The sequence below is a fragment of the Dermacentor variabilis genome, chromosome 2 (genome assembly GCF_050947875.1).
Source record: "Dermacentor variabilis isolate Ectoservices chromosome 2, ASM5094787v1, whole genome shotgun sequence".
In the NCBI taxonomy this organism is placed as follows: Eukaryota; Metazoa; Arthropoda; class Arachnida; order Ixodida; family Ixodidae; genus Dermacentor; species Dermacentor variabilis.
The window spans coordinates 45,447,122-45,460,421 of NC_134569.1; the positions used below are offsets into that span (position 1 = coordinate 45,447,122).

Consider the following 13,300-nt stretch of genomic DNA (forward strand, 5'->3'; position numbering starts at 1 on the left):
CGGCGAACGAATTGGCGGAAGTATAGTAGACGTCCTGACGAGTTGCTGCTGTATGCTTTATACTCACAGTCAAGGCAGCTTCTGCGTGCATGTCCGCGCTTCTTGTGGGCTATAAAACGAGTGTATTTATTTACGCTCCGTAGTGTATAGTTACGTGCTCTAGGGAGAGTAAAACGACGTTTTGCAAGTGGTGGTCCTGTGCCCCAGAGAAAAGATTTTTAAGAGCTAATGTCAGGCTGGAGAAAACCGGAAGTGTGCTATATCTCGCGTGCTCATGCGCATCCTCACCCACCCTTCACATTTTCCTGCCGCATGACGGTGCTGGAACGCGCCGTGGGTCTAGCCTCTCTGGAGATGCACGTGTAAAGAGCCAAGTTTACCAGCGATTCGGAAGATCCCAGCGCGTACGGTTTATTGCGCAAGCGAAAAGTAATTATACCTTTATGTGACTTGGTTGCCGAGTCTTTCGCATCTGTTCTACAGAGAGCATGATTTTACTACCTGCTCAAGGAGCTTTACGAGCTGTTGGTGCTTTCTCTTACTCCATCTTCTCTTTCCTCTGCACAACGTACAGCAAAGCAAGGAGATTCCGAGATCATTAGCCATGACTTGAAATATTCAGTGCAGTAAAGAAAGCCATATGGTTGCGCGGAAAGTACCACATAAGAGCCCAATGAAGTGCTAAGTGCGGCACGTACTCTAGCAGACGACAAATTTCAAAGGTGTAGTTTATGTCGCACTGTTTATTTCTCGTTTTGTAGACGTATAATAACGTCGAAGTGGTCTTAGGTAGTAAGTAGGGCTATTCCATTGCGACAAGTCCATATTGAAAACTGCAACTTGAGTCGTGTGTAAGCAGTGGTGGAATTCAGAAGGCGCAGCTATTTTTAGCAATTACAGTGAAGCCTCAGTTGACGGACGGCATGGCACCAGATAATTACCAAAGGTTCGCTACATCGATAGCTCACACATCTGAAACGAGAAATTCGAACGAAAGTTTGCAGCCCGAAGAAGACGAGAACAAAAGAAGGAAACACATAAAAACTATCTTTCATGATGAACCAATTAGCCTATTCTGAGATTATTCTGCCTGAGATATTTGATTTGCTCGTCGCAATGGCAGAAGCACTAAGAATGGTGCTTTCTTCCACATCTTACCTACGATTATATCCCATAGCGAAGACCAAAAAATTGCGTTAAGTTGGAGACGTAGAAACATTCAGGAAATGTGACAGATGAATATACTTATAGATCATATTATGGATCAATTACTGTACGAAAACGGAGGCAGCGTGCTGGTATCGCAGTAACTAAGAACGTTAAATCACACAAATCACAAAAGTTGAATCAAACAACACAGAAAAGACAGTATCCCTAAAACTATAGCTGTTATGATATTTTCATGTCTACAGTTGTACAAAATGGCTGATAACCGAAACCAAAGCAAGTTTACCATAGCCGTCATACCTTGACTGACTGCGTTCTGTCCCTTCAGGTTGAAAAGATTATGTTAATAAGTGTCCGAAATTAAGACTGTTCTTTCCGCCTAACATACTTGACAGTGAGAATGAGGATTGTATACAAAAGGAAAGACATACCAATGATAATTTAGTTATTAGTCTGAGTGTACGTACGTACAGAAACAGGAGAAGGCAATTTCCTTTCTTGTAGCACAGTCTACAGCAGTGCCGTGCAAAAAATATCGCCCGTGCCCGATCGCCCAGCTTGCATAGCTGGAACGTGTCCAAGTGGCTGAAATAAGCTCGCCGGACAGCTGCCCACTGTTGATGCGCCGCGGCCAAGTGCCCAGCGCCCAAGCACGGAACAGGCGCAGGATACATACGTGGGTGTATACCCGCTTTGGGATCTGATGCACGTCACATTCTAGGCTGCCTGCGCGGTCGGCAGACAGGCGCGCGTGCTCAAAATGAATTCTTCATTTTCCATTCATGAGCGCTCGACGTCTGGGAGCAGCAAGAGAAATTTTGTTGCTGCCGGAGGGCTGTGATCGTCACATTTCTTGCACGCTACTGCTAGCATGCCCTCACCGCATGCCATTCACAGTCAAACTCTGTATCTGGAAGTGCAGAGACACCTCTCTCGTAAATAACCAGTGTCCTCGCCGGCACAAAGTGTCACTTGCTCTTGCGCGTGTGGGCCATCTATGCTTCAGTTCATACATTATCGTATTGTATTGCGGACACTCTAGCAAATATCAACCAGTATGACCAAGAGCTCTCTCTACAACTAGCAGGGTGAGGTAGTATGGTGGAGTGTGCGCCCCAGTTCAAATTCCTTGTCGCTGTTAGTGTTCCATGTATGCATTCTGACGGGCTGTTGGCTCTACCTCCCTTGACAAGTGGTGCTCGGGCAGAGCTATTGCTGGCAGTATTTGCAAGGATAGGTCCGCCCATAGCTAGCAACGCTCCTCCTCCTTCTACGCATGCTACGGACGACTGGAGAAATCGCAGTTTCACCCTAAAAGGCCGAGAATTGATAGCGATAGCAAAGGGTTAGACAATTACGCGAAGTAAGCCTAATAGACTTATCGGTCGTACAAATTTCAGTGAACATACGCTTATTGGTAGAATTAACAAGCATGGTGTCACGCGCGTACAGGCAAACATCACCAGATCTGGTGTGATGAACAGCGAGTTTGTAAACCTCCCTCCAGAAGCCAACCAATCCTCCTCCCCCTTCTCGAACACACGCATGCGCACGCACACACACGAAAAGTCGAAAAATAAGAAATACTCTGTGGAAAACGCTGCCAACGTGCGCGCTGAAAAATGTGGGAGGCAACAGCTGTAAATCACCGAGTGCGCGCTAATCCTCACCACAATACTGCGTGGCATCACACACAGAGGCTTCCCGAAGCTGCGTAATCTGCGCCTTGCGTAATCTGCGCAAGCTCGTCAACGCGCGCATTAAGCGGAAATCGATGAGCAAGAGTTCGTAGATCGGCGTGCGAAGGTGGTACCAGAGTTCGCTATCGCGAGTTATTTCGGGCGCACACTAATGCAAATAACTTTATTTTCTCCCCCCCCCCTCTCTCTCTCTCTCTCGGGTCCAGGGTCGAGTCGCAGCAGCCCCGGCTGGTCGCCCAAGGACGAGGCGTCGGGCGCGCCGCGGTCGGCAGCGTCGACCCGAGAGTCGTCGCTGCCGGCGGCGGCCGTGCCGCGGCCCTCCGCGCAGTCCAGCTCGAGTGTCACGCTGCCGGTGTCGTGCAGCCCAACGGGCGGCGCCTCTCCACCGCAGCCGCCATTTCCGGCCGGGGACGAGGCCCGGCTGGGTGTGCTCGAGTCCAGGATCGACCAGCTGGCCAGGTGAGACACCGCGAGTTCGGTCCTTGGCGTCTTAAGAACTCCCACCGGTGCACTTCCTCCTGTGCCACTTTCCGCTCGCCAAGTGCCACTTCTTTAGGTGGCGGTGGTAGTGGAGGTCGTGATGATTATGATGATGATCATGATGGGGGTCATTTCCTTTGATGCGGGGTGGTGGAACATGTTGCAAAGCTGGTTCTTTAACACTTGCAGGAACATTCGGAACTCTTTTACACACTAGCGTCATTATTCATAACAAAAAGTCCCGTTCGCTCTGTGTTTTCCCTTATTTTACGCCACCAGTCACCCAGTCATAATCTACTAGTCTCTATAGTTGTTTCATTTATGTTTCCTCTGGTGTCCACAAAACCTAACGCGTTGGTCAATCGAACTACTTCCACATTTATCGATGGATGCATACTTTGGCATTCTACTAGAATATGCTCAATGGTTTCTCAAGGTGCGTGGAGCGGGGCGATCGATCTCTGCTTGAACTTGTGACAGCCTTCGTCAGATTCCTGAGCGTTGGCTTTGCCTTGACGCCGCCAGCCACAACTCCGGACTTACTGTTCTGTAGCTGTATCGCGAAAGTAAAATGTGCGGGAAATCTTGAATTGTTCGCTCACTATTTTTTTCCGCTAAACCGTTTGATAAGCACCAAAACGCGGCATGCAGTTATTAGCATCACTATAGTCAACGGTCTGCAATGCTTTTCTATCATAAGGAACGCCTTTGCAACGCTTAATATTTATTTGCTGAATGTGCTTTTAAAATTGGGCGCACCAAATTCTGAAGTGTAGCGATATCGATGGCGAATAGGTGGAAACGTGGTAATTAAGCACGAGATTGCAGAAAATATAAAGATGGGCCGTGTACTTTCATCACTGCTATCGTTACGTTACAACGACTTTCCTCGTAACATAACGTCCACCACTGAGATACGAGACGACACACCATGAACGCAAAGTTGCGTGCCGTATCATCTGTGTAGTTTGAGAGTTGCGGCGAGGTGGAGTTGAGACTGCGTGCCCTTGACTAAGAAATTCAAACTCGCCAAACGCCACTTTCCAAGGACGAAAATGAAAACCCAAGTTATGTGACCACCTCACTAAATATAGATGGCGATAGGTTAGAGTACTCTACGCATCTGCGCTGCATAAGAGACATGCAAGCATCGTGCGGGAACGCAGTGCCATCAAAGAATATGTGCTCCAAACACACTGTGTAACACAAAAGGGATAGTTCACGCGGGAAGTCCTCGGGCTTTTCCCTTTGCATACACATCGCAACTCCCATTAGTTGGCTAAAGAAGTGGCGTGGGTCCCGTACAAACGTCAAGCATACGCTAATGGGGGGTTTCGGGGCCTCAATGTCGACGACTCGTAATAGTACCCTTATCGCTGTCAGTAGCGGTATGTTGGTAGCCGTCACCTGAATTCTCTTGAGGAACGGCTGTGGTTTCGTTTGGTGTATTTGGCGTATTTACGAAAGCCTGTGCAACGTACTTACGACAGACACCACACCGAGAGGTACTTTGGACGTATACAAACCACTTAACAGCATACTATGCCTGTCATTCTGAAATGAAGACAATATTGCCAGCAGGTAAACCATCTTTATCTCGTTCTTGTTTTTATTTTGCTTGTCGTTTTTCACGACGATATAGCGCATACTTTAATGCTGTGACGCTCTTCATTCCAAACATGCTGTCCGCGTGCAAATATGGCACCCTGCATTCCAAGCCCCGTATTTTGGAATGTTTCTCCACTTGACAGAACACCTCTCCTTATGAAAGTTCATCAAAAACCGGTTCTTCGGAATCAAGTGGTGACTGAGCTTCAAGGACACTCCGCGGCAATTCTCGGGCGAATTTTTTTTTTTTTTTATGTATAACACCGCCGCCAATACTTACCATAAACCTAGGTTAGCATGCGTGAGCGGCAGTAAGACACTAACATACAGTACATTAGCCGAGAGATGTGCGCTCTTTCCTTACGTAGTACGTTGGTCACTTGCGCGTGTTTGAAAACGCTACATTAAAACTGTCTAGGAAAAGCACACTGCATGCCGGCAAATCCCGCCATGTCACTCATAGGATTACTGTCCACTAAGAAATCCCGAAGGGCCTTCACGCCACGTCTCTGCTTATCGGCAATACGCATTCGCATGAAATTGCTTCCTAAAAGACACCTCTGCGACTTTGCAGCGACCGCCTGGGAGTGAGTCAGCGATGAACGCTTGTTCGTAACAGCGCAAACTGTGAACTTTCTTCCTTCTTCCCTTTCCCCCTTCCCCAATGCAGGGTAGCCTATCGCGGTCAGCCTGGTTAACCCTGCATTTCCCTTATGACTTCTCTCTCTCACAATAACCTAAGGCAAACGGCTCCGGTGAAGAAAAAAATATGCAGATCTAACGCACTGTGGGAATCGATGTGAGCGAAGCTTTGTCTGCTGTTTGCGTTCAGTGACGTTATTTGGCGGTGATATATTGGCGGCATCCGACACTCGTGACGGGATATGAAATGTTACCTTGCCTGCTCCGCTTGCGTTTGTTCCTGCTCCGCTCGACGCTTTATGCGAGCCTTCGTCTCGTCGGCACTAAGTGCACGCTTCGGCGCCATTGTGGGTTGCAGCGTTGTAGCCCTCAGAACTGCCTCCTCTCTCTATTCCCTCGCTAACATTCTCCCCACCTCCTCCCTCTACTGTGCGTTGCTGTTGCGGGTGAGTATGGAGACTGGCGCGGCGGCTTCTGCAGAGCATTTGTGAGGTGCCACGCCTAGTTAGGCGTCCAGAGGGTATTGTGCAGATGCGACGAGGCGTAAATCTTGGCACGAGCTTGTCTGGTCTTCGTTCCATTGTGCCACATCATGTATTAGCGCGAAGTGCCCCGTGTTGCAAAAAATCCGGTTTTGACGCCGCGGGCATCGCTGGGCGAATAATCATCCTGAACCACAACTGCGCAGCCCCTCCACGTGGCGCAGGCCTTGTCTTTCATTCTTTTCAAAGTTATTCCTCGTAATTCTGAGAATGACAGCTCATAAACAAATGTCATGAAACAAAACACCGACAGCGCATGCCTTTTATGATTTTGTGACATGGTCACTTCTCGACCGCGTCCCGATGCGACCGGCGTTAGTGGCGTGCGTCTCAACTACGCCCTGACGTGGCCGGCGTTAGTGGCGTGCCGGACAGCAGCATCAGCAGCAGTGGGAAAGTAGAAGAGGCAAAGAAAGCTTCGCATTGAAACTGTTGCCTTTCCTCCTCTTGTCGCTTGCAGGCAAGTGGCGGCCATGGAGAGCCGACTGGCCCTGGACATGCAGACAATTCTGAGGCTGTTGAGCCCCGAGAACGCTGAGAGACGCTCTTGCGAAGCACCAGGCAGCTCGGCAGCGCGGCCCGTCGACCTCCCGCTGAGGGCGGCCACAGCTCAGGGGGGCACCGCCCCGCTCTCGGTGCCCACGCAGTCGTCGGAATCGAGCAGGCAAGTTTCGCACGATCGGGTCATAAAGAACAATTTTCGTGTTTCAGGAAATCGGTTCATACCGCAATGTTTATTCCTGTCATTACCAAAGCCATTTACAATTCTGCGCTTGCTGCTTCTCTCTCACGTAACGCTCACTTGCCGAAGCGGTGAATAGACGCCATGCACTCTTTGCAGGACGATATACAGGGTAAAATCACATTGGCAAATTCTTCAATCTACCTCAGAATTTGCTTCAAGGGTTAGAACCAACGATGCTTATCTTTACTGGCCATAGCTTGTATGTAGAGGATGTGTTTGTGTAATTGAAGAATGCAGTAATGAGAATCGTGAACACTATTTTGAATACGTAATTCGAATATAAACAAAGTGCGTGTGCCGATATCGAACCTGGCCTCTCTTCGATCTAAGTTGTTCGAACTGAATGCTGATTCCACGCACTGTTCGAATTACTGTTTATGCGGCGAATTTTGCAAACAGCTGGTCATTTAACATCGTTTGCAATTGCGTGAATTACCATATGGCGCTACATGTCCATGTACGGCGAACGATTGTGTATACTACGCCAACGTGTGTGTGGCAGCGTAAAGGCGATTGCAGGACAACTACGTTGATGACAACCTATGCCATCATCGACTATGACTATGCTTGCACCTCAAAGCTAAACTTAGGAACAAAGAACAACATGGACAGTGTTGTCCGCACTGTATCTTGTCTCAGTATTTGCTTTGCACAGTAAATATGCACTGTAAGCATATTTAGGATGACCCGCCAACCAGTACAAGCTTTTAAATTAATAAATGACGTCTGGTTTATTGTGCTTTAGTGAAGAAACACTATAGTCTGCCCGATCTATAAAGTAGTGCACCTGGCACACTAGGCCGACCTTCAAAGCACGAAGGAAATAGAATGCTAAGACTGCAAATCACTCCTGCCACGAATGTCAGTGGTTCCTAAATACGCATCCTAGTTAGTTATATATATAGCGGATTAGACGCACAGCATCAGAGGAAGGAAGAAAAGCGATGGTAGGACAGACACCCTGACCTACCGTCATTTTTTTCTTCCTCTGATGTTGTGCGCCTATTTCACTAAGTCACATGTACCCAACAACAAGGCGTAATAAACCCGCCGTGGTGTCTTAGTGTCTATGGTTTTGGCTGCTAAAATGAGGCCGCGTCATCAAATCCCGGCCATGGCGGCCGCATTTCGGCGGGGTGAAATTCGAAAACACCCGTGTAGTTAGATTTAGGCGCACGTTAAAGAACCCCAAGTGGTCGAAATTTCTGGAGTCCCCCACTACAGCGTGCCTCATAATCATATCGTGGTTCTGGCCCGTAAAACCCCATAAATTAATTTAATATTTAAGTCATACTAAGACGCATCCTAAAGAGTTAACATTTCGATGGTTTACTTTAACTTTGTATCAGGTTCGTCTTCTTGCTCATGCCAGTGACGTTGCCATTTTTACCATGATAAGAACAATAGGACAGCCGTTTCCATCATTCGGAAGTTCTGCACGATTTCTGGAGCTTCCGTCTACTATGCTAAGTGCTCCTAATTTTTATTTATTGTGTGGTGCAATACCTGCAGCCCCATTATGCTGAAACTTAGTAGAAATACCATCTGAGAAAGCTATATGAAAGCTTATCTCACAGATTCGGAAGAACAATCCGTACAGGACGGCAGAAGTTGAAAAAAATTTTTGAAGGCAGACCTGTTAAACGTCGGCATCTTTCTATTTTCAGTCGAACTGAATCCTTTAATGCGCTCCTGGTAGCCCATCTTTTTGACGGGCTACAAGTCTTGCACTGCTCGAGGTACAGGATACAAACCTTACATTATTTATTCGCCACCTTAGTTTGGAGCTCTCGGTGCGAATAAATTAGACGGGACAATCTCCGCCTTGAAGGTAGTAGTTTAGGTGTGGTCCAGCTTTTTTGTGAGGCAGCCGGTGCGCCACTAATTACGTTTTATTATTATTATTATTATTATTATTATTATTATTATTATTATTATTATTATTATTATTATTATTATTATTATTATTATTATTATTATTATTATTATTATTATTATTATTATTATTATTATTATTATTATTATTATTAGAGTAATGCCGAGCACCAGTTCGTTTGTGATATGTTGCGCCTGTCTTGTCTGCTATCCTCCCGCTCTGGTTGCGCCATCAGCCTGTATGCACTTACCAGATGTCTCGCGACTTTTTCTTGAAGAAGTCCTCCACGCGTTCTCGTTAGGAGCCTGTTTAAGCAGGGAGTAAATTTTGAATATCTCTCGAAAAAAATTCTGTGTGGCTCGAAGCACTGACAGTGATAGCAAGATATCGTGATATTACACAAGTCTTGTAGCGTTATGAGCACTATACATTGCAGTAAAGATTCGATTTAACTAAACACACGTGGTGTCATGCTGCCCGAAGACACACGTGAACACGGTTGGGTTCACGAGTTTCTCGATATCGCAGCGCTGGCGTGATGAGGAGTGGAGAGCGCGTGTGCTTATTCCTATAGGCGAACGTCCCGCACAGCAGCTCTCTTTACCACCTCACAGTGCCATACCTCCGAAACTTGGCAGGTCACGTAACCAACACTTAATTGGCGAGAGAACGTAGGACATCAAGGCGTCATCCTTCTCGACTCGCTGTCGCCCTCGCGCACGCAGCTGACCCTGTGACCTCCAACACCGGTGCTCCTGGCCGCGCATGCCCTGTCGCACCAGAGACAGCAGGACCGCGATGACGCGACTTCGTATGGAGTGTCAGTGTAATGGCTATTGCAATAACACTGTCCAACGCAGTCGTGGATGTGTTGTTCCCTGCACCACATTAACCTGAGTTGTGGATACCAGTATGCGTTCAAACACGTACGTCAAATGTACCTGCCACCTGACGCGTTGAATGTCTTTATTGCAATAGCATTTATACGGACGCCCGACGCGCGCTTCTGCCGCCCCCGCCGTTGACATTGTCGTGCTGTCACAGTATCAACGGACACAGCATGCACTTGCCGCGCGTGGACAGTTCTCCGGAGACACGCAGTTCGTTTGTCCCCAGAAGCAACGAAGCCAAGTGGACGCTCCGTCACGTTGCGCTCATTCGGCTCTGCCGGAGCCAAGGCAGCGTTGTGGCTTGTGCTGCTGGCATGAGCTCTGTACGCACGCACGTTAGCTGAAGACGTTAGCAAAGCGCACGCGTCTTGCCGAAGAGCTATGCCTAAACCAGATCGCGGTGCATGCATTTGCCTCAAGGGAACGGGCAGTAAACGTAAAGGTAAATCTAATTCTGTCTTTGGACGGCCGACGAACACCGGTGGCTTTCCGTTGGTTTGATTTCGCGCACTCAGGAACGCTAGGTAGCGTCGAGGAGTGAGGACGTGTTTACGCCGGCTCCGCGAACAACCAAGGATTCTGGTGGTTTTTCTGGCAAAATGATCTGCGATAGTGCTACAATCGATTTTCAGAAGTGACAAGGACCCTGTGGACAGATTTGTTTGTGCCTGTGAGTCGATTTTTAGTGATTTTACGGCTAAAGAACTGTACCCGGAGCACAACGCCACGCTAAGCCTCACCTCAGCTTCGGCATGGCCCCGGCCGTGGACGGCGTCGACGGACAGCTCCAAGCCAGCGGCGGCTCCCAGAGAAGCGGCGACATGGAAGTGACGGTGGAAGGCAACGAAAAGGATCCTAAGGGACCCGACAACGAAGGATGGTTCACCGTTTTGGCGAAAAGGAGGCAGAAGACCGTGCCAGCTGGCGCGGAGACGATGCTCGGACGCTCGGCGGACGCTCGGCGCGACGCGCTCAAGAAGGGAGCAGGGAAGAAGGAAGCGGAGCTATCGGTAGCATCGAACCTACCGAGACTGCCTGCCACGGGCTGGAAAGTGACTCTACGACTACGAGAAGGCCTCTCGGTGCTTCAGAAGGTACCGGAAGTGAGCCTAGGAAGAGCAGTGCGCGAAAGCGCGGGCGTCAGCCTACAAGAAGCCAAGGGAGACCGCTTCGTGATAAATACCAAACAAGGTACGATTATCTACCACACATTATCGATGGAGAATGCTAAAAAAATAAGCAAGATAGAGAAGATCAGAATCGGAGACAAAGATTACGGGGTCGTCACGTACGTGAACGCACCGGAAAGCTGTGGGCGTGGAGTCATTCACGGCATAGAGGAAATGTACTCCGACAAAGATGTCCTAGTCAACCTCAACGAGGATGAAGACAACCCGACAATCCTAGAAGCAAGAAGAATGGGCAAAACCAGAACTTTCCTCCTAACTTTCGACGACGAGGAAGTTCCACGCAAGGTTTTCTTCATGGGCGCTATTCTACGGTGCTTCCTATACAAGAAGAGGTACGAAGTATGCTACAAGTGTGGCGGACTCGGGCACAAATCAGACGTGTGTGACAATGACGAACCGAGGTGTAGAGGCTGTGGGGCAACCAGACCGCAAGAAGGACATCAATGCGAGCCGCAGTGCCAGCTCTGCGGCAAAAACCACGTCACCGGGGATAAGAAGTGCAGGAATTTATTCCGCACCCCGTACATCGTGAAGAAGAGACGATGGGAGCAAAAACAAGCGGCCGATGAGGCGAACCAAGAGGAACTTCGTAAAAGCAGGCCAAGCGAGAGATCGAGCAGCAGGACCAGGAGCCGCTCGGAGTCCTTCCCGAGGCTACAGACGCCGCAACAGCAGACACAACAGAAGGAAACAAGTAACAAGGTGAGCTGGTCAGGCAAAGTCTCCCAGGATTCAGAAAAGGATAGAGAAAACCAGGAGCTAAAAGAGCTTATTAAGAGGCAGGAAGAACAAATCAGAATACTGATTGAGGATAGGAAAAAGGAGAGGGAAGAATTTTTAAAGATAATCGAGGAGATGAAAAGAGAGAAGGGTGGAAACAGTACGAGACAGGAAGAGAGTGTAGGGGACAAAGAACCTAAAACAGATCGGCCCCCGCTCAAAAAGAAGAGAACGGGAGAGACAGACTCAGACAGCAAGATGGACAAAGTCACTCAGGATATTACCCTGATGAACGGAGCTATGATGCAATTCATGGAACAAACTCGAGCGGAATTTGAAAAGCGCGACATCGCCCTCAAAGCAGAATTTGAGAAACGCGACTTCGCTTTAAAAGCGGAATTCGATTGGTTTAGAACACAATTAATTAACATTCAAAATGCATTGGCAAAATAACACGATCTGGCAGTGGAATTGTAGGGGCTTCCTGAAAAAGAGAGCAGTCCTACAAACATTCCTAACTAACATCGATAAACCAGATGTCATTGCGTTGCAAGAGTGTGGGAAAAATGCAAAATTGGCCGGCTACACAGCCTACACTGGGCAAGGAGAGAATCGGCAGACAGCTATTTTAGTTAAAAGAAACTTAGCAGCAGTACTACACGAGACTGACACAAATAAGATTGATCACGTCCTAATTGAACTAGTACCGAGGAAAAGAAAAGATAGAAGCCTATACGTTCTTAACGTATACAGCTCTCCTAAGCAAAAAAAGAATTGTGGCTTCGATCAGCTCATCGAAAGGTCCAAGACCATTGCAGGGAACAGCCCCATAGTCATAGTCGGAGACTTTAACGCGCAACACACGGCTTGGGGGTACAAAACCTCGCAACAAAAAGGCAGAGAATTATGGGATACTATCTCCAAGCATGAACTAACTCTACTAACAGATCCTCAAATCCCGACTAGAAAGGGAAATAGCGTTTCCAGGGACACCACACCGGACCTTACTCTCATAGGGGGACACATAACCGCACGATGGTGTAACACGGGAGAGGACTTGGGGAGCGATCACAGAATAATAGAGACGGTGGTAGAACACGGCATACCAACTCCCAAACCCAAGCAGTTCGAAGCGGTAAATTGGAACCTCTTTAGGCAGAAATGTGCCGAAAAAGTGGAGCTCAAGGATTTAAACAGTTGGAGCAAAGCCCTCTTGGAAGCGGTTCAAGAGGCCACCGAAAAGGTGGAGGCGGACGAAACGCAAGAGGTAGTAGACCGGAAAATGGTCGGATTATGGCGGAAAAAGAGGCAGCTAGAGCAAAAATTGAAAGAGAATAGAAGCAATAGAAACATTAGGAGGGCATTAGCGCACCTGAACGGAGAGATTGAAGAATACGCACTCGAACTCACGAAACGAAATTGGAATAGCATATGCGAACAGATGGATCACAAAATTGGTAAATCAAATACATGGCAACTATTGAGGCACCTACTAGATCCCCAAAACAGCAAATCAGAGACGCGTAGCAACATGCAGAAGCTAGTGTATAAATACGAAGGTAGTAATGGGCAATTGTTCGCTGAAGTTAAGGATAGATATCTTAAATGTGGTCCGCAACAAACGCTGCCGGACTACAAAGGCGAAGAGAACCCCCTCTTGGACAGCCCCGTCACGGTAGGAGAAGTCAGGGCCGAGTTGAATCGACTCAGAACGAAAACAGCTGCAGGACCGGACAGAAT

The 13,300-nt window shown here is 48.2% G+C and overlaps 1 protein-coding gene across 7 annotated transcripts in view; it reads left to right on the forward strand.

The window, feature by feature from the left end:
* The window catches only part of sei (potassium voltage-gated channel seizure), a 318,213-nt gene that overhangs the window by 286,263 nt on the left and 18,650 nt on the right, over positions 1 to 13,300 (forward strand). For all 7 annotated transcript variants that reach the window (XM_075680320.1, XM_075680323.1, XM_075680318.1 and 4 more), the window contains 2 exons: positions 3,074 to 3,326; positions 6,600 to 6,803. In XM_075680320.1, the coding sequence (XP_075536435.1) occupies positions 3,074 to 3,326; positions 6,600 to 6,803 (457 nt within the window). The remainder of the gene's footprint in view (positions 1 to 3,073; positions 3,327 to 6,599; positions 6,804 to 13,300) is intronic.